The sequence below is a fragment of the Carassius carassius genome, chromosome 1 (assembly GCF_963082965.1).
Source record: "Carassius carassius chromosome 1, fCarCar2.1, whole genome shotgun sequence".
NCBI lineage: Eukaryota > Metazoa > Chordata > Actinopteri > Cypriniformes > Cyprinidae > Carassius > Carassius carassius.
The window spans coordinates 12,996,832-13,023,201 of NC_081755.1; the positions used below are offsets into that span (position 1 = coordinate 12,996,832).

The window sequence follows — 26,370 nt, forward strand, 5'->3', positions numbered from 1 at the left end:
ATGCAATTCATCTGATCACTCTTCATAACATTCTGGAGTATATGCAAATTGCTATTATAAAAACTTAAGCAGCAACTTTTCCAATTTCCAATATTTATGTAATTCTCAAAACTTTTGGCCACGACTGTACATAGGCTAGCTAACGTTAGCTAGCTACAATTTCAGTACAGTACTATAAAACATTCTTGCTCTTTCTCAATTATCTGGATTTAAGGACAAAATACAATCAATAGTATGATAGTAATGTTAAATCTTACTTGTGAAAAGTAATCCCCCAAGCCCTACTTGCGATGGTCCGTCGATTAGAACAGGAAAATGCTACACTGTGCTCTGGCATCTTAACTGCTGCTTCACAAAAAAACCATGAGTACGACCAGATTAAAATGTCGGCCGCAAATCTCAGTGTCAGCGGCCAATAGGACGTCTACCTATATGATGTCTATTGGTAGAGTCACAACACAGGAATGCCCTTTAAAGTCTCACAGTGGTGCAGACAACCAGGTGTGACAACTCTGTGTGCAGCTGTTTGTTTTGTTCTTTTAACTTAGCACATGAAAAAGTTCAGTGTATTGCTATTGCTGAACTAAACTCTCTGTGGCAGCAGATAATGCCTTTTAGGTGTTTCTTTCTGATACATGCTCCAAGTACCTTTTTACATTATTCAGTTGACCATATTTTTTCTTGATCAATACCAAATTTCTATATCAAGTCCAATCTGACTGACTCTGTCACTACTCGCTCTTTCTCCATGAAGGAGTAGCTAGTCCACCTTTCTTAGTTGTTGGAATCAGCTTTGCATTCCTTCTCAACATTTTGTAAAGACACTGTGGACACTTCTAACACTTCCCTGGTAAAGCAGGGGATACACCAATAACCTCTCTGACAAAGCAGAGAATAAGTTACTTAATACATGTCATAATGTATTCAACCTTCCCTGGTGAAGCAGAGGATAACACAAATTTCTAGCACTGGCGCTGGGGATAACAAATTTGTACTGGTTTTAAAGTTTCTTTTGGATAGAGTGACACTCACCAACCCTTGGTTGTACAGAAAGATTTAGTCTGGAATGAAGTTAGATCTTTGTTGACCTTGAAGTTTCAATCTGGTTTCATCCGGGTTATGGCACCAAAACTGTTGGAAACTCAGAAGGGAAGACCAAGAGACTCTTGGTCCAGGACTCCAGGACTCTTTATTGAGAATGCCTTTGTAATTTATATATATTCAAAGGGGAGGGATATATACAGTAGAGGTGGAGACAATCTACACAATAAAATGCAAATGCAGTACCGGAATCAGCCAGACACTGGCATTTCTTGACTGTATCGTCATACTTTCTAATTATCACAGAGACAAAGATACAGCTGTGCCTTGATCTTAAAAAGCCAAATTAGTTTAGTTTATTTGTTTACAGGGACCATGCACATTAATAAACAGAACTGTAAATGTGCCAGAATTAGCCAAAAAGGCTATTTTTCATCTGTAGTCATTTGACAGAATGTTAAAAGGTCACACTAAAACAAAGACAAAGCATCATTACACACATACACATCATATAAGAAAATTACAAATACATAAATGCACAGTAAAAAATACAATACACTACACTTAAATACAAAAACAAGTAAATTATCTAGAGGAAGTTAAAATATGAGTGAAATGAGAGAGAAGAGGAGAGAGAGAGAGAGAGAGAGATGGCAACAGGAGAAGGAAACAGACGAGCAATTAGTACAAAGAAGTCTTATTGTCAAGAATACAATACTAATGTTGACAGAGTTGAGTCGTCAATAACCAATTTTTAAGATGAAACTGAAAAGATCCTAAAGTATGTAATCTTCTAATTATTGATGGCATGAAATTCCTTTCCCGTCCTAGGTCTCCTTTTATTTTCAATATACATGTTGCCCCTTGGTAATATTATTAGAAAATACGGGATTAGTTTCCACTGTTATGCTGATGATACTCAGCTATATATCTCAATGAGACCAGATGAAACTTCTAAATTATCTAAGCTAACAGAGTGTGTTAAAAATGTAAAAGATTGGACCAATAATTTTCTCCTATTAAATTTGCTGCTCTACTAAGCCGTCCTCTAACCCTAATGGCATCACCATCCAGGATCGGGTTAACTCTCTGGAGTCTAAGGGTATTTTTGGGGCCTGGAGTAGTTTTGTCATGCCCTGACATTTGTGCTTTTTCAGTTTCTTATAAATATCTAAATGGGTAAAGTCTAATCTCACTGTAATCAGCACAAACTGGGCTGTAATAATATGTGAAATTATTGTATGTACATGATTGTGTTTTTGAGAAAAAAAAATGTTATGCGTGGTTAGGGAAAAACTAAAAATGTTAAAACACTTGACTACGGCAAAAAAACACATAAAGAACAATGGTTCCGGGGATTTTTGAGAACTGGAGCTTGTAGCCTAGAATTTTTCTTTCTAAATGATGTGAAAATCATCTTGTTTACTCACTTACAGAAAACAATATATTGATTTAAATTTTCTAAGACACTTTTTGTTGGTAAATGTCATATGCGAGTAGGCGTCAACTATCATGAATATCATTGTGATTTACACCTGAGAAGACAAAGGCCTGCATAATGAGCTGCATAATGAGCCTCTCAGTCAGCTGTGCCACTGAGAGTGAGGTGTTACAAGAAAGAATGTGAGAACAAAATAAAAGTATATAATTTTATGTTTGTAGTTTATTTAGTTAATTATCCCACAACATAATTTAATATCCACTTGGGGGAGCAGTTAAACAGTTTATCAGGAACAATCAAAGCTGACTTTCAAAATATTTTTTTGCCTCATTACTCCAGTCACACAATCCTTCAGAAATCCTTTTAACAATCTGATTTTCTACAAAAAAAGTATTGTTATTATTATTATCATTATTATTATTATTAATGTTGAAAAGAGCTGAGAATATTTTTTCAGGTTTTTTAGGGGGGATAAATTAAAAGAACACCATTTTTGTTACATTTGTTACAGTTACATTTATTTGTTACATTTATATTATTTACATTAATCTTTTGAATGGTATATATTGTTATTGAAACTTCATAATGTTTCACTTGATTATACATTTAGTCAGGAATTATAGTTTGGAAAAAGTCTAACTAGAAAATGTTTACACGTTGTGTGAAAACTAGTACAAGTATATAAATAAATAAAAAGAGACTTACTCATGTTTATGATCTCTGCTGAATAAAGTGCTTCATTCTTTTTTTCTGAGGAAATCCATTTCTCAAATCCTCAACCACATCACATCTTTTCGGGATTAATTATGTCTTATTCCTCTCATCGCGAAGCAAACAGTAAAATAAAAGAACTTGAAGAACAGTCTCGCAGCTTTTTCTTCTGTGTGAGCGTATTCAAGCCGCGCGCTTCAGTTTGAATCTGAATAGCGCGTTCAGCGCGGGGGCGTGGTCACATTAGATATAATGAAGGGAGACGTGAAAAATGGACATCGCGTTGTTTTCATAAGGATTACTTTATCAGAGAATATCTGTTTTCCGCGGCACTTGTTTTGTTTAAAAGTAGACGTGAAGCTTTCTATAGATATCTCTCTCATGTCTCTTCGTTGAGTATTCACTGAGTTACAGTTCATTTTAATGACATGTTTGTACATGAAGATCAGCGCAGACAAAGGCTGCAAACAGCACACCTTGTTTGTTATCTTTATTTTATAAGTGCACAAAGTTTTGTTGTTATTATGTCTGTATCCAAAAAAAGTAGACCCTTTACAGATTCGATTGGTATATTGCTCTTATCTGTATAATATCTCATTCCAGTGCAACCATGTCATCCATGGACAGAACATCCTTTGGTACTTGAGCCTTAACACCTTCCATCTGGACCTGTAGCGCTTTCCCCAGCTGCTCGGCACAAAGGTCCGATCCTGAAAGGGTTTCTCTCAGCAGCTTGTGATGTGGCATGCGGGACAAAAGCAAGGTCTTAAACTTGAGAAGCCAACCAACAGCCCTTTTAAGACGAAACCAGGAGGAAAAGTAATCAATGAGCTTCTCCACTGGGCTGACATAATCAACTTGAGGAGTGTTTACTACCACAGCCCTGACCTCCGGGTCTACAACAAGAGAGTCTCCCAGGGTCTCAGGTTTTTTGGGCCACCTGCTCTCAGGCTCATGAAGAAAGGTGGGCAGGGTTGGTTGATGTATTCACATACCTCCACTGAGATACGTTAGACGTTTTCAATATTTCAGACACTCTATTTTCTATGAAGATTTTAAATCTAGATGTCACAATCCACAGGCTTTTAGCATCTACTGACATTCCAATTTTCAAGGTCATGAAGGTCTTCCAGCCAAGCCATCCATTCTCCAGCAACCGAAGAGGGCAAAGGATCATCCCATCCCAGACGTCTCCTGCAAGATCTTGGAGGATTTTCTTGGCAGACAAAACAACAGGTGCCAAGAAACCAAGAGGGTCGTTAATCGAGCTAGACAAGGAAAAAATTCCTCTTCTTGTGAGTGGGTGGGGTTTAAGTGTGATTTTAAACTTAAAGGAGTCCAATTGGACACACCACTTTACACCCAAAGCATGCTCTACAGCAGGGGTCATCAACTATATTTGTCAAAGGGCCAGAATTTTTCTCTGCAGACACTGTAAGGTCCAGATACTCGTAATATAAATTAAATTCGAATTGTATCCTAATATGTTATTGTTTGATATACTAATTCGAATTCCAAATTTATGTTATTTTTTACATCTTACCTGTACTGCAGCGAGCCACCAGGGGGCGATAGCGATATTTTAGGCTTCATATTTGTGAGGCTGTCAAGCTGTCCATCACTGTCACATGCAGGTCGTAGTTTGTGGAGAACACTAGAAGAAAGGCCTTCTGAATATATTTGAAAGAAAAATGGCACTCTCAAAGAGCCTTAAGCGAAAAGTTGATTCATAGAACCGTAGTTTTAATGAAGAATGGACTGAGACTCAGTTGGAACTCTCTCTGCAAAACAATTAGTCAGCATTCCGGACATGAATGTGATGTAATCGGAGCGTGAAGACAGATCTTTATTCAAACGCCTTTTAAGACTCAAAGCACGCTGTTCTACAACTATCTTATTATTTGTCATTTTGATGTTTTTTGTCTTACCAGCAAACCAATACTATAATAACCATCAATGAGCTTGGCAGACTCTGAGACTGACTCAATGAAGTGCTTGTCCTCCCTTGACGGACCAGGTTGTTCATCCTGGAGAGTTTCAGGGAAATCCACCTTCAGCTGTTTCTCCCAGAGCTCATCAAGCCTCGCCACTGAGATCCGATTGACTGTGATGTCAGGCTGCAAACACCGATCATTGATTCGACAATCTTCTCAGAGTGGGCCATTCACTGTCCAACTCAGAATGGTCTTGATTGCATAAGGACCCCTGTTCACTGCACAAACCACCTCCCACGGTTCCAGAGCTTGAGGGACGTTAGTGCCGATCAGAAGGTCCACATCAGCACCGATTTCTGGTATTTGTATGTGTCTCAGGTGCAGCCATCTTTGAAGATCTTTCGAGCATGGAATGTTACCTCTATGAACAGGCATTCTCCTTTGAGTAAAAATCTCAGGCAGGTCAAAAAAGCTGTCCGAATCCAACCCTGCGACGTCCAAGTCTGACAACTTATAACTATCCACCACCTTATCTTGTCCCATAGTTCTAAGGAGGATTCCCAGCTTCTTCCCTGTAAGATTGAGTCAGTTCATGAGTCTGTACAAAACGAGGCAGTACTCCCCGGATCCAGAAATGCATGTGACCAAGGTCTGTTGTCCACCACAGACACCACAGCACCTCCTCTTGGCCAATTCCAAGCCACCATTGGCCTGAGTTGAACTTTTTTGTTTTGCCTTATAATTGCATACTCTACATATTAGACAAATTCTGCAATCTTTACTCATGTGCCCAACACACAGACATTCAAATCACATATGGCTTTCCTTCAAAAAAAGAATTTTTTTCATCATGTGTCCTTTTATCCAAAAGAAAGCAAACATTTTACGAATGTCCAGCTCCACAAAACAAACAAAATTTCACTGGTGAGTTCTTCTCCATTTTGTTACCAGACTCCAGTTTCTTCTCGGCAGGTATTACAGTAGTGGCAAAACTACTGCCTCTAGCCTTTGAACTAGTTTGAGAGTGAGACTTGACCATTTTTAATTCCTTTCTTCGTGTCACATATGTATATTTTATATTTCCAAAAAGAGGGTCACTTGCTATCTTGACTTGTCTCACAACAAACTCCACAATGTCCGAAAATGTAGCTCTTGACAAAACTTCTACTGAATATCACATGCCGCACTTCTCCAATGATCCCGCAGCTTATAAGGCAGCCTTTTCACAATGGTTTGCATATTTGTAGGCATGTTCAGGTCACTTAAAGCGGCTCCCATAGAGTTGCAACATTCCTGCAACAATAAACTGTAGGCCCTTAAAGCCCTGATATCTTCAGCTTTAACCATCGGCCATAAAAGCACCTTATCCATGTAGACAGAGGCTACTTTGTATGGATCGCCAAAATGCTCCTGAAGTAGTGACCTTGCCTTAGTATATCCATTAGACGGAGGCAGATGTTGACAGCTTCGGATCAAATCCCTGGGCTGACCTCTCGTATACTGTTCGAGGTAATACGAACAGTCCTTCTGACTTTGTGTTCTTCCTTCAATGTTGTGTTCAAATCCTCTTATAAAGGTTTGATACTGCAATGGAGCTCTGTCAAAAACTTGCAGGTCTCGCTTAGGTAAGAGAAAAACTGACTGTTGTTCAACCAATAAAGATGTATTTTGATTTTGCCTTTCCAAAACTATGAGAAAACCCTGATCAGAATTATTCACTGTTACAGGTGCTGGTACACCTGGTAACTGGTAAGCATCTTCTGGCAGAGTGGAAATACCAACCCCATTCACAGCAGCGGGCAGAGTAGCCAAAGTGGATGGACAGGCCCGGGTCATAACAGCAGACCGCTCAATTTTGTTGTATGTCTCTGCCTCCAACAGCCATTCATTTGTCTCCTCCACAAAGTCAATTTTATGTTCTTCAACACTGCCAAACCAAGCATTTAGTTTTTTCTTGTTTTTCAGGTGGGAGCATAGGAACCACAACACCATGAAAATGACTTGCTTCTTTAAACAAGCTCGATATATTTTCAAGACATGATCGTATTTTCTCAGCATTATCAGCACTTTGCTTTAGATCTTTAATTTCTCTTATTGCACATTTAATCTTTCTTATTTTTACTTGGCGTTCTTCTTGGAGTTTTTCCAATTTATATTCAAAGGCCCTAGGTGTAAGTGTTATTTGTCTTTTCTCACCTGGTATCATTCGACTACATTTTTCATCTACAAACAATCCAATAACTACAAATATATCCGCTAAAGACACTAAACACAGCGCCCCTTTTATTACTTGTGTTTCCATGTGAACAAATTACAATGCGTTGTCTTTGATTCCCCCTAACTTCCACCAAGGCTAAGCTAAACTCAACCCTAGTCTTCTGTGCATACTACGCTAATATTTGCTAATGTCATATCATTACAGACTGCAAGATAGTGCCACACCATATGTCTGATCAGGGCGATAACTGCAATAGACTAATCCCCCCAGTAATTAGAAATCGCTAAACCATTTTATCAAATATTGCCTAATCGAGACAGAGAGAGAAAGAGAGAGAGAGAGAGAGAGAGAGAGAAGGGGTATAAAATAGAATTGGGATTGGGCCTAAATCTGATCCTGTTACAGATCTTTTTTTACCTGAGCCAAAATGAAAGTTTGGAATCAATCAAAATACAGAGGTACTTTTATTCAGATACAATTTGTAATTTTTCCCCTGTTACAAATACATCTGGAACTACACTTAAACTATTAGATTTGGTATAACTGTAAACAGCATTTTTCTAGCCAAGCTGTGATATAAACCAGAGATCGTGTAAGTTCATTTGCAACTTGTCACACACTACTTCTGTGTATATAAATAAAAGTGTCATCTGCATACATTTGAATGTTAGTATTACGACAGATGGATGGAAGATCATTATATATGTACAATGTAAAAAGTAGAGGACCCAAAATAGATCCTCGTGGAACACCAGTGGATATACTTAGGGGGGCTGACTTATAAGTCTGTATACTTACATACTGTGTGTGAACTGACAAATATGATCCATCCTAAAGTATGTGGAGAAAAATTAAAACTTAATAATTTAGACATTGGAGGCCTTCCTATGGCCAAGAAACACAGCCCCAACAACCCCTCCTTTATCTAAAAGAGACTTTACTTTTTCAGTGAAGTAACAATTTGCCATCTCAGTTGAATAATTTGCTCTGAAGCCAAACTTTGCATGCATTGGATGTAAAGCACAAGAACTATTATTCAAATGATTACTGATTTGCGCAGCCATCAATTTCTCTGCAACCTTTGAAACTACAGGTAAAATACTAACAGGTCTATAATTACTAGCAGAGTGAGGATCACCACTTTTGAATATGGGCACAATAACAGATGACTTCCAAGCAGAAGGGAATATGCCATGAGAAACTGAAAGATTGATAATTTTAGTGATAGGATTAACTAGTGACTAAGCTCTTTAAGCATTACCAGATCCATACCAAATATATCCTCTGCTCTGGATTGTTTAAGAGATATAATTGTTCTTCTGACGTCTAATTCAGAGACTGCGCTTAGAGTAAGGGCTTGTTCTGCTGTATTAACTGGATAATCTTCTGTATACTAGGAGAGAAACATTGAGCAATTGTGTCTACTGATTCAACAAAGTAATGATTAAGTGCTTCTGCTACATCAGCTTGATTGTTAGCCTCCCATTTGCCATCAATTAAATTGATGGCAAATGGGAGAGTTCAACTGATTCCAGATTGTTTTAGAATTATCTTTTGCCTCTTCAATTGCTTTTCTCAGGGTCTTTACCACCTTGTTCCATAATGTAACAAAATTTTGTCAATCACGACTTAACTTTGATCTATTTGCAGTTTTTAAAGCAAGATCACGTTTTTTTCATTAGATCTGAAATACCTGAATTAATCCAAGGGACAGTGTGTTTTTTATTTTTAGGATTAAATTAACAACTGAAATCTTTAATAGTGCTCTCAAATATTTGGGAGAATATTCGAATGTCATCCTCCTGATCTCTTCCGGTCAATAAATCATCCCATTTAATCTGATGAATTGCCCTTCTGAAGCCATCTAGTTTGCGTTTTGGAATGCCATAAGAATCATATTTCCTTCTGAATTAACTGAATCTCTTACTAGATCATTTTCTGGCCGCTAAAATCAAATTGTGGTCAGAAAGGTCTGTTAACATAATTAAAGTATTTAAGATTCTCTCTGCTCTGTTACTAAAAATTTAATCAATTTGAGACCTTGTTGAATTAGTTATTCTTGTAGGCGCATTAATCATTTGCATCAGATCGAAGTGATCAGTTACCTGTTTGAGATTCTTTCTAACTGTTTTATCATCCCAATTAATATTAAAATCTCCCATAATAATAACTTCATTGTTAAAATCACACTGTTTGAGTAATTGTTCCAGTTTTTCATAAAAACGAATATTTGAAGATGGTGGATGATAAATGACAATTAATGCAAAAGACATCTGTGGCGATTGTATAAGATTCAGACCTGCCTACACCTGCCTGCCTCAGACGCCAAAAACCCCACATGGACACGCCGCGGAATGCCAACTCTGGCCTCCTCCACCGCATCAAAAAGATTCTTAAATTTGTAATCCCACACAGGTTTTTCTACAGGGAGTGACTTTCTGTAACTTGTTAATTATTTATTTTTTTAAATAAATAGGCCGTCTAGGTGACAAAGTTGTCTAAAATACTAAAATACTCTGAATTGATTACGATTCATCCCTTTGCTGTACTTTATTAGTACTAGCCTCAGCAACTACACCAGAAAATAATTAAATTCATTTTACATCACTATATATAACTGGATAATGATGAAACTGCAGCAAATATGATTCACTGTTCTCCAATACATTGATTGATCATATATTGGATGAATCTTTCAACGATAGCAGTGGTTTATAAAGTTTTTGGGCCAGTGCCCCCTTACCCATTATCCAAACACCCCTCACCCTGTCATGATCGTGGACTTTCTGTTCCTTTTGTGTTTCCCTATTTTGGTCATGTTCCGCTCCTTGTTTTGTTAATTGATTAATCCCCATCTGTTTCCATTCCCCTGATTACTTTCCTTGTGTTTAAAAACCCTGTCTGTTTAGTTCCTCTTTGTCTGCTATTAATGTTATATCATATGTTTGATGATTTCTGTGCTTTATTCTCCCATAAACATTAAAAGAACTATTTTGATTTATATTTTCTTCAACATGCGCGTTACACTATACACCAGCACACGTGTGACAGAATAGTGGACCGAAAAGTGAGTTTAGCTGTGTTCTTCTTTCCTTTTTGTTTGTTTTGTTTCCCCCCCCTCTCGGAATGAATATCCCAGCTGTCGAGCTCCTATGCCTGGACCAGTCTGATTGTTCGCTGGAGGACCACACCCGGGACTTTATCGATCTGGTGTGCCTTACCAACTTCCCAGACTGCTCGCTCTGTACTTTTTATTTATTTTTTCATTTTATTCTAGCTTGAAGCAATCTTGACGAACACTTGAATATAGCTAGGTTTCATAAATGTGTATAGCTTTGAGCAAAAAGGTGAGAAAATCACATTTTTATGAAAAACTACATCTGGACAATGTTCAGTACTATTATCAAAGCATAAAACCAGTAAATTGCTTCCGTCAACACCTCCAGAACCTGCACAGACATATACCACTTCCTGGATCAACATTTTACTCCGGAACATTATGCAGTTTTCATTTATATGCTGTCTATTGCTGATTGTCATGATACTTTGCCGGAAGGAACATGGAGCCAAGGACAAATTGAAATAAGTCTTTATTTATCCAACACAGGAGACAGTCCAACAGGGAGAACAGGATGAAGACACGTATGAAACTGGTAAAACCGACAAACTGCGAAGACATGGTTTTTAAACACAGGCAAATGAGGGACTAAGGAGATACACTTGGAAACTAATCCAATCAAGGAGGGACAGAAACTGGGTCACATATAACATGGGGAATGGAACACATGTAGGGGAAAGCACAATTGCTGTGTCCCAAACCGAAGTGCATGGACTCCGAAGTGCGCATTTGAAGTGTGAATGTGTCACAGCAGCACGAAGAAGGGTGTCCAAAAATGAAGTCGCGATGAAGGCTGACGAATTTCGAAAGCAACTTCAAATGCGCCCTTCATTTCCCATGAAAATGAAGTGTACATCTTATGGACCCTTCTCACCCTACCATATACTAGAATCACTTGCACGCAGATGACGACGGTGCTATATTCAAAGAACAAGGCAAGTGAGAGTTCTGTGGGGGACTTCACATTGAAATGTAAGTATTGTGTTTTCATTTACCAAAATATCTAGCGAAACTGTTAAAAGCCAGGGTTTTTTTTACATAAAGCCCACAAACAATAAGACAGTCTATATAAGGCAATGCAAGTCATGCAAGATATGTTTACAAATGTTTTAACCAAATTTAAGTTAAAGATTAATATTGCTTTGTATTTTTCATAAGTGTTTCCATTTTCTCGTTTTAGTTCTATTCTTGAGAAAGTGAGCCTGCTGTTGAAAGACTTAATACAAAGTCAATAGACAATTTTTAGCTAAAATTCATTGTGCTGTTGCTGTTAACAGGCATGGTTTATTTGCTAAGTGTCCTGGGACAGGTGAGAGGATGAGTGGAGCTGCTCAGGGAGGACATCAAACTCCAGAGAGAGAGAGAGAGAGAGAGGAGCACAAGGTTTCTCTTCTTGAGAGAATGCTTAACAAATATACTTCATCAGCCAAGAGAAAACAGTGGTAAAAAATATTTTTTTAATGTCATGTTGCCAATGAACAACCTAATTTCTGTAGTTTATTTTTGTGGAGTTTTGTGTGCAAGTTGTATACATTATTCATTTTTTTGCGTGTGTAATTTGTTCGTAAATATGTACTTTTCTGTACATTTTGTATTTTTGTTTTGCATATTCACATGTAAATAAAAGAAGTACTTATGTACGTTGTTTTGTTTAATGCAGCTTATACATTTTTTCACAAAACAATCTTTTCTTTTCTCATCCTATAAATATTTTTTACACATTAAATCAAATTTCAATATAATTGAAAGTACTTTTTACAACCATTTACAGCATAGTTTAGGATTAACATCAGGAAAACATCAGTTTGAGCCCAGCGCTGCCTCCATGTGTTCTGGGGTCTTCAGAAGGTCAATCTCTTGGTTAATGGCCAGCAGCTCCTCAGCGACTCAGAGGAAAATACAGTGACAGTGGAACGAGGCACATATCAAACACTCTGGAGACCATCTGTATGATGTACCACTGGCAGACAGAAGAGAAACACCAGGGTCTGGATTGTGGCACCCATCACTGTTGGCAGTCACTTCTCAGAAGATCCTGCAGCACTGTCAGGGCCTTTCTGCTCAGCCCTAAACCATTAAACCCCTGTCCAGTGCTGCGACTTTCAGCTTTATCCTGCAGTACAGGGGTCTGGTCTGATTTAGAGAAAGAAGGAAAAGGAAAATTGTTTAGTGCTATGGCAACGTGATTAGTACAAGAAATATTGAGATAATTAAGTAAACTACTTTTAGTAACTACATACTACTTTTAGTAAATACCATATTGGGGAAAATCTACTAGTCATGTTAAAAAACCCAAAAATGAAAATAACAAACCTGGAACAACTTAAGGGTGAGCAAAGGATCACAGAATTTGCATTTTTGGCTGAACTGTCCTTTATGTAAAAGTATTATATTACATACTCTAATATACTTAAGGTATTGAGAGTAAACAAAAAATAATTTGTCAGGATTGTTTTACATTAATATTACATCTGCACTACTGTGTATGTTGCAGTTTACATTTAAATATGTTCAATGTTATTAAATTTAAAGTTGCCTAGTAAAAATACTGTTGGGTAGTTTAATCTACAAAAGTGCATCATGTTGCAAAATACCATTTTTCTGTAGTCCTAAGTGTAGGATTATCCTTGAACAGTCCATTTCAGTAAAGAAACCAACACTGCATTCCACAGTTCAGAACGATTCCCCATCGTACCATTAGTGTGTCATAAAACATATTCATGGTGCCAAGATGGCTAAAGGAGATGTCACCCCCCTTTTCCTTCTCGTGTCTGTCTAATCTCATATCAGCGACGTCAGGACAGCAGGAAAAGATTTCTCTTTGTTCCCCAAACTTAAGACCAAATGAGCAGGAACCCTGTGGTGACCCCAATGCATAAATCTCCTGCCTTATCAGGAATCAGGAAGGATGCTAAGGAATTTCTTTTGGCCCAGGATCACCAAAACCCTTAAACCATAGACTTTGTCTCCCAAAACCAACAGACTGAAATCTAACCCACTTGTGGTTTAATACAAACAACGGTCTCAAAATTGCTTCCAATAATCTGAATTGATTACGTACATAAGTATTTACCTCACACATTTCTTAAGTATCATGTATGTTTTATATAACCTGTGGAATTATTTCTGTGTGTTTAACTTTCATTACAGCCTATTCTTTGGTGTTTTCTACCTCAGTTATAGGAACTAATCACCAGAAGTTGCCTCATACATGTGTATTCTTTGTATTATGCATGCTTTATATTTCTCAAGTTAATTTTGTGTGTTAAACACTTATCACGGCTAAATCCTTATTTACTTCCACCTCAACTATGGGAAGTATGTAGTTTGGTACTTGATGGGTAAATGATTTCTAGAATTTTGATATAAAGTAGATGTGTGTAGGATGCACTATATTCAAACAATTAAGTTTGCTAATTAAAGCGTTTAAACTAAACTCTCAGAAGTTTGGACACACACAATCACATGGACATTACGCTTATTACATGGAAGAACCGGAGAACGGGGCATAGGCCCCGCCCAAGACAATATCTGATTGGCTGTCACACTAAGAAGGACGGGTCAGATGGACACGCTTCTAATCCAATGACAAAAAAAATCATTGCGAAAGAACCTGACGTGAGATTTAAAATGAATTAAAAGAGGCGTCGAGGCAGTGGCATTTGACTCAATCATTTTTTGTAATCGAGTTACTCGAGTTACTCGAGGAATCGTTTCAGCCCTAAATTTAAGTAGCTCAAAATGGGCCTTTCACAAAATCAGATAGAGGCCCTAGGTTGTTGTTCATCAGACATTTAAAGAAAAGAAAAAAAAAAACATTTTTTGTTTACTTGATTAATCGAAGCCTCTCAGTTATCGTTTCTTCAGTCAAAGTAAGGGCCCTCCAGCCATGGTTACAATCTCCTCGCCTATTCAGCATCGGACAGGGCTCTCCCTTCCGGTGCAGCAGGGCAGTGGCTCCCTTCGGTCGCAGTGTGAGCCTTTCGTCTGTCATTGAGTTGCGCTGCGCGCTCAGCGACGGATGGGGTTCTCTCTCCCGGTGCAGCAGAGCCACAGGCCCCTTTTGGTCGTTGTGACAGCCCTCCATCCGATGCATCAAATCACGCCTCATATACAGTCGCAAGACACAGTGAGAGTCCCTCCATCAGTCGCTTTTTCTTGCCTACTCCGCATCGGACGGGGCTCCCCTCCCTGTGCAGCAGACCCATCGGCTCCCTTCGGTTGCAGGGTCATTCTTCAGTCTGTCGTTCTGAGTATGATGCATGCTCGGCGGTGGACGGGGGATCTCCCTCCCAGTGCAGCAGAGCCGCTGACTCCCTTTGGTCGGACGCAGCGAGAGTCCCTCCATCTGTCGCATTTTTCTGCCTGTTCAGGATCAGACAGGGCTCTCCCTTCAGCAGGAACATGGCCCCCTTTGGTCGCTGTGAGAGCCCTCCATCCGGCGCTTAATATCATGCCTCCTATCCAGTCGCAAGGGGGACTCTCCCTTCCGGTGCAGCAGAGCCGCAGCTCCCTTCGGATGCAGTGAGAGTCCCTCCATCTGTCGCGTCATCTTGCCTACTCTGCATCAGACGGGGCTCCCCTCCCGGTGCAGCAGACCCACAGCTCCCTTCGGTTGCGGGGTGAACCCCCCGTCTGAGTTATGTTGCATGCTCAATGGCGGACAGGGATCTCCCTCCTGGCGGAATAGAGCCGCTGGCTCCCTTCGGTCGCAGCAGGAGCCCCAGCAGAGCCGCAGCTCCCTTCGGATGCAGCGAGAGTCCCTCCATCTGTCGCGTTTTTCTGCCTGTTCAGGATCAGACAGGACTCTCCCTTCAGCAGGAACATGGCCCCCTTTGGTCGCTGTGAGAGCCCTCCATCCAGCGCTTAAAATCATGCCTCATATCTAGTCGCAAGGGGGACTCTCCCTTCTGGTGCAGCAGAGCCGCAGCTCCCTTCGGATGCAATGAGAGTCCCTCCATCTGTCGCGTCTTCTTGCCTACTCTGCATCGGACAGGGCTCCCCTACCAGTGCAGCAGACCCACGGTTTCCTTCGGTCGCAGGGTGAACCCCTCGTCTGAGTTATGTTGCATGTTCAATGGCAGACAGGGATCTCCCTCCCGGCAGAATAGAGCCGCTGGCTCCCTTCGGTCGCAGCAGGAGCCCTCCATCCAATGCATCAAACCGTGCCTCCAATCTTCTTGCCTATTCTGCAGCTGATGGGGCTCTCCCTTCCGGTGCAGCAGACCCACGGCTCCCTTCGGTCACAGGGTGACCCCCCCCCCCCCCCCCATCTGAGTTATGTTACATGCTCAAGGGCGGACAGGGTTCTCCCTCCCGGTGGAATAGAGCCGCTGACTCCCTTCGGTCGCCGTGAGAGCCCTCCATCAGATGCATCAAAGCCGCAAGAGGGACTCGCCTTTCCAGTGCAGCAGAGCCGCAGCTCCCTTCGGACACAGCAAGAGTCCCTCCAATAGTCGTATTCCAGTTAGTGTTAATCAGGGCTCTCCCCTCCGGGGCAGCACTCCCGATGCAGAGTTGCGGACCCCCTACGGAGGCTGTGAGAATCCTCCGAGGCGTAAAACCGTGCCTCACATAAACCCACTATGGGGGACTCCCCCTTTCGGTGCAGCAGAGCCGCAGCTCCCTTCGGATGCAGCGGGAGTCCCTCCATCAGTCGCATCTCTTTGTCTTCTCAGCATCGAACTAGGGCTCCTCTTCTGGTGCAGCAGACCCACGGCTCCCTTCGGTCGCAGTGTGAACCCCCCATCTGAGTTATGTTGCATGCTCAACGGTGGCTAGGGATCTCCCTCCCGATGTGGTACAGCCGCTGGCTCCCTTCGGTTGCATTTGGAGCCCTTAATCCGACGTGCCAAACCGCGGCTCGAATCTTAATACCTATTCAGCATCTGACGGGGCTCTCCCTTCGGGTGCAACAGACCCACAGCTCCCTTCGGTCGCAGGGTGAACCCACCGTCCGAGTTATGTTGCATACTCGATGGCGGCCAGGGATCTCCCTCCCGAAGGGGCACAGTTGCTGGCTCCCTTCAGTCGCAGTGAGAGCCCTCCATCAGATGCACCAAACCGCGCCTCGTACTCAGCCGCAAGAGGGACTCTCCCTTCCAGTGCAGCAGAGCCGCAGCTCCCTTCGGAGGCAGCAAGAGTCCCTCATTTTTTGTTATCTGGCATCTTGCTCCTCTCATAAGCGGCACGGAGAGCTCGCTGGTAAGATGTTGCGAGCCATAGCTCTCGTCGAACACTGCACGGGCTCTCCCAGTCGCTCTGCATTTTTCTTCTCAACATGCATATTTTGGGGGGCAACTAAACTTAGCTCCCTAGCTGCTGTCCTATACCTTTAAGCTTCTTTTGGGGAGTTATTTGGGTTCGGGCTATGCTCCGGTTCCCAGACCCCTCCCCCAGGACAGCACGCCAAAATATGCCTACTATTGGCCCTTCAGATTAGATGTAAGGGTGAACTCGTGAAATGTGGTTTTATTAACAACGTTCGGGAGGAGCACGATCAGATAATCATCCAATTTGGCACAGGTGCATCTCGTTTAGCTAATCATCTTTACTAGCACACAAGCGTGTATATATATCCAGTCTTCCTACCTCCTGTCCCATTTATCCCAAATTAGGGGTAGGGGGAGTTATTTGGGTTCGGGCTATGCTCCGGGCCCGGACCCCTCCCCCAGGACAGCACTCCAAAATATGCCTACTATTCATCTTCAGATTAGATGTAAGGGTGAACTCGTGAAGTTAGAGAAGGGAACGCATCCAAAGCCAACAAGGAGCATCCAAACGCAAGTAAACAATATCTCCTAATTCTGGCTGAAACTGGTGCAAATCTTATTAAGAAAACAAACTAAGATAAAGTGCTAGTAGACTGATTCTCTAAGGTTGCAGTCAAGAAATAGTGTCTTACGCTAGACAATTGGGACTCCATTCACCCTCTGTTATTAACATCACTTTTCTCTGTCACTGTTTGAATGAATGTTTGTGTGTTTTCGTTAGTTTAGTTTGTGTGTATTAGAGTAGTTCAATAAAGCCTTGTTTGATTTTACATACCAGTGTCTTGTGCTGTGTGCTTACAAGTTACTGCCTTAAACTGTAGATTCTGTTACCTTGCACATAATCAGTCATCATAATTTCATGATATTACTACTGTAGGCCATGGGATAATATTTTGTCCAGAATTGATAAAATACCCTAACCTCAACTTATCAGTGAATGAATAGTTGATAAAGTGTTAAATATTAATTCTGAATAATTTGCTTACTAATTTGGTCCTTATTCACTGTAATTCTATTCCCCTTTGAGTTATATTGATCTTAATTCCCTTATTAATGTTACATACGTAAACTTAACTAATGTACTTCCTTACAGTCCACCTCTGATTAATCAATATTATTATGGATTTTTCAGTTTTATTTTTATGCTTAATAAAAAAAGGTTGCAAACCTTTTATGATCACCATGGTCAAGACAACAAACCAGTGTTGGGCAGAAGCTACTAGTTTAACTACATTCCTCAGTAGCGTGGTCGTAGCTTCGCTGCTTTCTGAATCAAATAGCTTTTCTGTAGCGAAGCTCTTTTTTTTAATCAAGTAGCGCAGTAGCTTCCACACAAGCTATATTTCCGCAAGCATTTCTGAAGCTCAAACTCAAATTGGGAAATACAACTGCTAAGATCACTGATCCTGGATCAGTAAGTGACGTGACGCCGCCACTTCATCTTGTTCTTGTTTACGGTGGATAGCAACCAACCAGCTTTATGATGCATTACCGCCACCTTCTGCCCCGGACGGTACAACTCCTTGGCCAGTCAGGCAAAAAATTACTTGATGAAATGATGGCAGTGGGTGAGGTCGGAGAACAGTTGATCCCGAGGAGCGAGTCGACCATGGCCATACCTCGACAAGTACATGACACTGATTCCCAAATATACAACCATCGCAATTCAGTCTTCAATCACAAACTAAGCACTTTCTAGCTATCTTTTTTTCTATCTGTTGGTACAAAAAAAGCATTTTCCCTTGTTAAGAAAATCACATTTCAGAATATATTGTAAACAAAGGGGAAAATAGCACATGCCCTCGGGCTAAATTAAGAATTTGTGAATTAAAAAACCCCATTAAAGTTTGATTTAAATCACTGATATGATTATATTATTTAATTATAATTTAATGTAATCAAGATTATATTTTCACATAATGTTCTTTAGGATGATTTAATGTAGAAAACAGTAAATCAGAAAATAAATCAATTTAGCTGGGTTTCCAAAGACATTCACATTGCATTTTGTTCTGCAAAGGCCTATATTAGGCATGCCCATGCAAACAGGTGCGTACACATACTTGTGTGTACATTATTACGTGAATTACATGTATTTTGATTGGTTTTGTTGCCAAATTTATAAGGAACACAATACACAATTGAACTAAACAATTACATGTGCCTATCTGTTTGACTGACAGTTTAGAGCACTGAGATAGCATTGACTTGTAATAAAACATGTTCAACATTAAAATTTAATTTTAAAAGAACCTTAGATGTAGCAAGCTACTGTTGATGTAGCTAAGCTTGCTACATTTCCCAGGTGGTAGCTTCAGTGTAGTGAAGCTTCATTTACTGTAGAGTAACTGGTAGCTTAGCTCACTACATTTTCCAAGTAGCTTGCCCAACACTGCAATAAACTATATAATATCACACATTTGTAACATATCAGTCAGCATTTGAACTGCTATGTGTATGTGTGCGAGTTTGTGTATTTTGTAGTTTTTCATATGAATCATTACATTATATTCAAGTAAGCTCCAATCCAGTACCTGCATTTAAAGTTGTAATCCGACAAAGGACGCAGCAAACCAGTTTAACTTACCTGGCCTCGGTCTTGGTTAAGCCTGAGGTACATCACCTTCTCCACTTTAACATAAAACATGAAAACAAAAACGAGCAGTTCTGGTCGACCTGTGCTGACAAGTGATTTAGGAGGTGAAAATACTGTGAAATTACAAAAGGCATGGATTTTAGAGCATAACAACAGAAGGTCTACAAAAAATAGGCCAATAAAGCATTTTTTTAAACAATGGAACTTAAAGTTGTGAACTGAAATGTTAGTTCAACCATATAGCCTGTGAATAAATAAAATGCATACTTTTCATAACGTTTCATTATTCATAAAATGCATAACTTTTCTGGTGTTTGGATTTGTACTAATGTGCTACAAGTTTAAGAATAGCCCTAAACTATGTTCTCTCTCTCTCTCTCTCTCTCTCTCTCTCTCTCTCTCTCTCTCTATTTAAAAGCATTATTCGTTGTGGTCTGCCCCCACATAAGATTTTTCTAGTTCTAGTCGTTCATTTGTAATTATTCAACTAATCAGACGTTTATATTAAATTTACATAATCAAGTCTTAATATCCGTGTCAAGTCTTCCGCGCTCAAGCACATGCATTAAGTTTGCCGCAAAGCACATGCAGTTGCCTAATAATTATGAAAAATTAGACATTTTAATTATTTATTAATAAACAAGTGTTTTCTTGGCGGCTGAAAGATGAAATTCACAGTGCTGGCTCTCTCCAACCAGAGAAATTCAACATTCACAGATTACACAATGCTTTCGTTTTTTTCAAGATTTCTGTAGTTATAATTTAAATGTATGTGAGAGACCACAATTTTAAGTAAAATAACTGCATATAACTGCATTATCAGGAAAAACTTAAAGTGATCGAGACTGCGCCTCCCTGTCAATAACTTTTGCACAAACACTTGAATATGAATATTAATTCACATTTTTGTATATGCATTACAACATAAATTATTTTTTACATAGAATTATTCAAAATAAAACCAAACAAGATTTGTAATAAAGATAAAACAATTAAGAATAAATGCTGCACATCCAGCATCACTCGCGCCGCGCAAACCTTGCACATATTTTACACACCTGCATTTAAATGCCGCTACAATTTTTTTATATTAAATTATATGAAAGCAAGTAGGGCTGGGAGATAAATCGATTTTATTGATCAACTCGAATGTGTAATTTACATCGGTTTTTGGTTTTCTTTTTAACATCCACCAACGCTCCACTCAGGGCTCGTTATAACTAAACCATAGGCATAACGAGATGGAAATATACACTTTGCTCTTTCCTCCGTCCATGACACTGACTTACTGCAGAGTTGCCAGTTTTAATTTGAACAGCTCTTAACGCCGAGTGGATGGTTAGATGCATGATAAGCTAGTATTAAAGCTGCAGTCGGTAACTTTTGACGCTCTAGCGGTTAATAAACAGAACTGCTTGCGTCTTGCGGAAGAACATCGTAGCCAGAACTACTTCTCTCTGTTTATGTCTATGAAGAATCACAAAGGTACCCCTGAAGCAATCTAAAATAGTCGGAATATAAACACTTATTATAGGTGCACCCTAGTTATTCAGGACAAGCTAAAAACACGGTTTGGAAAATGGATTCATGGTGTACTAGCTTATTATATACATTTTTCTACATTTTGAACACAAACAAAGTTACGGACCGCAGCTCTGATTGGTTGTTTCTTAACAGGAGCGATGTATTTTCTGCAAATGGCAATAGGACCACTGGGAGGAGCCAGAGGAGCTTGATTTTTCACAGATTATCTGTCTCATATTCTACTGTCAGGACATAATGACAGGTTTAACAAATATGTAAAAAATATATTTTTACAAAAGTTACCTACTGCAGCTTTAACAACAAATAATAAAATAAAATAAAGGTCTTTCCAGCATTAAGATAATAACATTACTGTTTTTTTTATCATCTTGTCTCAGTTATAAATTTGACTGGTAAATGAATGATAAAGAATATGTCAAAACCTGTTTTGAAAAATTCCTTTGTCACTTTGAATATTGATTTTAAAATCGATTTATATCATAAATCGATTTTTTTTCTGAAAAAAATCAGGGATTTCTTTAGGCCATATGCTATTGCCCAGCCCTAAAAGCGAGTAAAGAAGGCTCCCTTTAAAATGGTTACGGAAGCAGACGGACAACCAGGTAAGTAATGATGATAGTGTTTATTTACACAGCAGAGTATCAGGATGAATCAACGTGCAGGAATGGGTGAGTATCATAGTTCAGATATGGAGAATTATTGAGTGCGATCCATGAATGAATAATAGTTCTTTCCTTAGCAGGAACGACGGGAGGAGATTTCCAGAATGGATACAACATTCGTTGGCAGAGAATGAAAAATCACTTAAGTTGTCAATTAATAAAGCTCTTTTTTTTTGCATTTTGTTGATTATAATGAGAGAACTTGCGTTTAATCGCGAGGGGGTTTTATTAATCCATCCATTCTTTAGAGTTTCAAAGATTTCGCTAAATCGTGCAGGTTTAATTTATTCGCTTCTTGTTAAATAAAGGGAACGAAATTGTTCAGTGCCTCACATTTTACTAAACATGCAACAATTTCTTAATCAGTGTACAGACAAATGTCTTTTTCCCAAGAAGTTATCTGTCAAAATAAAGGACAGGTAATGGATAACTAAAATGCATGTTGTTTTATTAAAGGATATTTTATTAGGATATTTATAAATAATTAATATTGAAATTTTGCATATTAATCCATTGTAGCCTAGCCCGCTAAAATAGGCTACCACTTTTAATGCTCTGATGCAAATGTAGCCACACTGGGTTATACATTAAAATTAACTCAAATGATATATAGGGAATTTGAATTATTACACAATTATTACACAATTATAACACAATTATTACACAATTATAATTCAGGAATATGATTAATATATATATCTCATATGACAGTTACATTAAAATTATTAAAGATGAAAAATAGGTCAATTGTATATATCAATAACACATTACAAGGCACTGTAATTTACTCATTAATATGTCAATATTCCATTCTTCATATCAATTATAGTGATATCTTCTACTGTGAATTAATGCAAATCAAACAGTGGTTTGTCCAACAAACGGCCGTAAGATTAACTTATCAACTTTCAATAAAGTTATCACTTCTTATAATTCCAGGAAAAATAGGTTCTGGCCATGAAACCATTCTCCTGTCTTTATAAAAATTTTGGTTACTGAATAGTAACGAGCTTTGTAGCTTAAGATCAAACATTTAATTGACTCGTGATGTGAGCATTTTAGGCAGAAGCAATCATGAATATATATTGGTTTTTAATAATTGAACTAATACTACATCAAAGTACAACTCACACAGAGTAAATATGCGTACGACAATACAGACAGTAAACAGATACAAAACATAACAGAATCCAAATGAGAGAGAGAGAGAGAGAGAGAGAGTGTGTGTGAGCGAGATAGAATGAGAGAGAACTTGAGCGAGAGAGAATGACAGAGACACGGTCGCGATCACAGAATAATCTCACAGTGTGGTAAACTCACAGACAGTAACCTTTTGAAAGACAACAAGGAATCAGATCGACAACTTTTAAGCAGCATTTACATCTCCATAGAAAATAAATACTTGCATGAGGTCTCTTTGTGACTCGGCAGACCACCGTGCATGCGTGCGTGGTTCTTTGTAGCTGGGCGTGTTCTCGCGTGTCTTCCTGGGCTGCTGTTTCAGAGGTCCAACGAACGTGAAGTTACTACAGAAATGATTCAGAGTTCATCTCCCTTTTGGGGAGAGGCGAATAAACAGAAAATGGAGATGGAAGCTCCCGAAGGAGCCATGAGAACGGGCTGTTCTCTCAGCCACCATGCTGAGATCAGAGACGATAGATGAGCGGAACAAGAGAAGAGGACCAAGAGCCGGAGGAACTTCCTGGTTTCAGTTCTTATGGCTTGACTGGTTCACACCTCTGTTTGCGTGAACAACCAATGAACGTCCACGATCTGAAGCGGGAAAAACGTTCCTTTGTTTCTGGGCAAACACCTACTCGCGTGAGTTATGGCTTATCAGAATTCAGCAGTTATATTCTAGCAAGTTCGTAATTCCAGATTAATACATTTTACTGTAATATCCCATGCCTAAGTGAATCCGTCAAAGCATGACGGTTAAACAGATACCAAAAATTGTATCAAATATAAATGATCGAAACATGAAGTTACATTCATATGCAGAATTACACACATTTAAAGTTTGATTAACACAAAATAAAATTGCAGATGCTCCAATTTGATTAAGACATCTAAACCCAAAAAGGCAACACAGTCAATATATTTACAATACATTTTGAATAAAGGGGTACTATTTGCTTTTCTACCAAGAATTCCAGTGAGCTGGCTTTCCTGTTCTGTTTCCCAGTTGGGACATAAAGTTTTATGATCTGGTCAGGGGTAGGGTTACAGAATCATGACTCTATTTGAGAACATTAATTAGGAGAAACATTTCCAAGTTATAAATCAGAAAATCATAACCATCGCATAACTGGTTAACCCAGCAAAAACCTATCAAAATACATCTTATTAAGGACTTACCTAAAGTAGAGTGTAAAAATAAGTTTGTGTGCGTGTGTTTAGGAATGTGGGTGTTTCGTTTCTCCTTTGAGGCTGCTCTCGTGGGAATCTCTGAACTCTCTCGAAGGTGTAATAAATGCCCCCCCCCCCCCCCATAGGAGGTTGCCGACATTGCGGCGCCCAAATGGTGAATTATGTTGGAAGATGTTGTAAGACGAAGGTCCTTGTTTACTCACGTTCTGGTCTTTGAGTGCAGAATGTGTTAGAGAGTGTGGAGGAACATCCTGTGTGGACATCATCGGACGGCAATCATCACGATGGGCAGATGAATCATGATGGTTGTGTAGCAGGTGGTTCATGATGGCAGGTGGTTCCTGGAGCTGAGGATTCAGTTTGATGAGGTTCGTTGTGGTCTTTGACTTGGCACCCCCTTTCCGGGGATTCCATCCGAGACCTCCAGCTACGGTTGTCGTAAGTTTGGCTGTAGAGGTTCGCATTTCGTTGAGTCTCCTGTATAGGATGAAGGTCACGCCGAGGGTCAGGGTGTGACTGATGACAGTGGAGATGCACCGTGCAGTGTCGGCGGCAGTCCAGGCTCGGACCACAGATGACTGGTTCAGAATGGGCTGTCGAGACAGTGCTTGGAGGACTGTGTCGACGGGAGCAATGTCAATGTGTTGGGTGGCACACCCACACCCCTTTCGGTACTTGAATCCACATGCTCTGGTCAAGCAGGTTGACACGGGTGGTGGTGTCATGCTGGTCGTAGGTCAGTGTAGCTGAACGCACAGGAGTGTTGACGAGCCATCTATCACCTACAATCTCTGCTTGCGTTTCTGTGACTTGTGTAGGAGGCTTGGCTTCAGCAGGGCAGGGCAGCGTGTGTCGCTGACCAGGGGTTGCAACCTGCAGATTCCTTCACCGTTGTCTCTGAAGAAGGATTTGCTAAGGCAGAGATAATGAATGTCTTTGGTCAAAGTACACATGTGCAGGTTTGGGGCCAGGTACAGCTCTGTGTCGCTGTCGTGGTAGGCCACCACATCTGGAATGTGTGTCTTGGTGTGGGTGTTGCTTTTCCACAACCTGACATTGACAATGTCTTTAGGTCTGTAGACTTGGCTTGATGCGCTGATGGGTTGGTTCAGGAGCACATCCACTTCCCTCTGTTTGTGATTGATGTGCAGTAGGATGGCACTATCCAGAGAGTTGGCCAGGTGTATTTGTAGCAGGTCAGCTGGCGTGGTGATGGCGTAAGCCAGCACAGTTAGCACAAGGCTTAAGGGGTATCATGTATGGTGGGGTTTTACCCGTGGTTAGGCTGTCATTGGAGGAGCTAACCTCCCACAGCATGTCTGTCATCAACGCTGTAAACAGCTGAGTCTGGGCAAAGTCATTCTGGAAGACAGTAAACAGCGGTTTCATGGAGTTCACGGTCTGGTTCGCTGCATCGACACTGGACATACCAATGTTAAACAGAGTTCTGGCAGCAGCAGCGGCTCTGAGCAAAGCTCCCGGGAACTGTTTGGAGCGGTGGTGGTGTCCACCTAACTCTATTTGTGTAACAGTCACTTTCTCATGTTGGCTGAACATGAGACATGAACATGAACATGAGTTTGACATCGGCCTCAGTGTGAGTGAGGGAGTCCTCTCTCCATCGGACACCTGTCCAGCTGTATTGGGTTACGGTGCTGGGGTAGTGTGCCCTGTCGTCGGTGATCAGGAGTCTCAGTGGTTCTCTCGGTGGCAGCTGTCCTCTGGTTGGCTGACAGCACAGCATGGCGAACCACAGCAGCATCCTGGTACAGATAACAGGGAGAGAGAGAGAGAGAGAGAAAGGGGAGGAAGAAACAAGCGAGGGTTGTCTTTGGTTGGACAGGGCTGTCTCTTTGCTTCGTGGGCGGCGACTGATTGACATCTTCCCTGACTGAAGCCATCCAATGTAAAACATCAGGAGGCAGAACTGACATCTATTTGCGAAAATGTGCTTTTATGCTCTTGTTTGATAATTTGTGGTTAAAGCCTCACTCGGCGGACAAAAGCTCCAAATGCACTTTACACATGCCACGGTGGTGGTACGTGCGGCGGTAAAAGGGGCGTTTTGACTGTACTGTATGAAAATAGATGGGTTGCGATACATTATGTTGCGATACATTGCAATACTGTCAGGCAATATATTGGGATATTTCTAATTTTAGGAATAGGATATATTTTTAGAAAAGCTGTCATTAAGAACACAATTCATTTTAAGCTCATTTGTATTGTAAAAGGCGCCATGCAAATGATCTTGAATTTAATTAAATTTAAATCAGATCTTTGTTGTCCATGTAAACATACAAAATGTGAATAATCAGTAACATCTCACCGGCTCTTCTTGGACAGATGATCTGAAAAAGAATCACAGTAGAAGCAGCAAACACTGCAAACTCAACAATAATCACAATCACTGCAGAAAAAATTTGGGGACAGATCATAGACACAACAAGAATATATATATA

The 26,370-nt window shown here is 40.1% G+C and overlaps 3 protein-coding genes across 3 annotated transcripts in view; 2 read left to right on the forward strand and 1 right to left on the reverse strand.

Moving 5' to 3' along the window:
* LOC132146361 (zinc finger protein 658B-like) overlaps nt 1-1,111 on the reverse strand; it is a 910,027-nt gene extending 908,916 nt beyond the window's left edge. Inside the window, exon 1 of the mRNA XM_059557020.1 lies at nt 1,033-1,111. The gene's annotated coding sequence lies outside the window, so the exon portion shown is untranslated. The remainder of the gene's footprint in view (nt 1-1,032) is intronic.
* The window catches only part of LOC132156530 (zinc finger protein 883-like), a 93,582-nt gene extending 72,383 nt beyond the window's left edge, over nt 1-21,199 (forward strand). The window contains exon 4 of the mRNA XM_059565843.1: nt 20,687-21,199. The gene's annotated coding sequence lies outside the window, so the exon portion shown is untranslated. The remainder of the gene's footprint in view (nt 1-20,686) is intronic.
* The window catches only part of LOC132158245 (zinc finger protein 501-like), a 31,674-nt gene continuing 21,744 nt past the window's right edge, over nt 16,441-26,370 (forward strand). The window contains exon 1 of the mRNA XM_059567953.1: nt 16,441-16,605. Coding sequence (XP_059423936.1) covers nt 16,441-16,605 — 165 coding nt within the window. The remainder of the gene's footprint in view (nt 16,606-26,370) is intronic.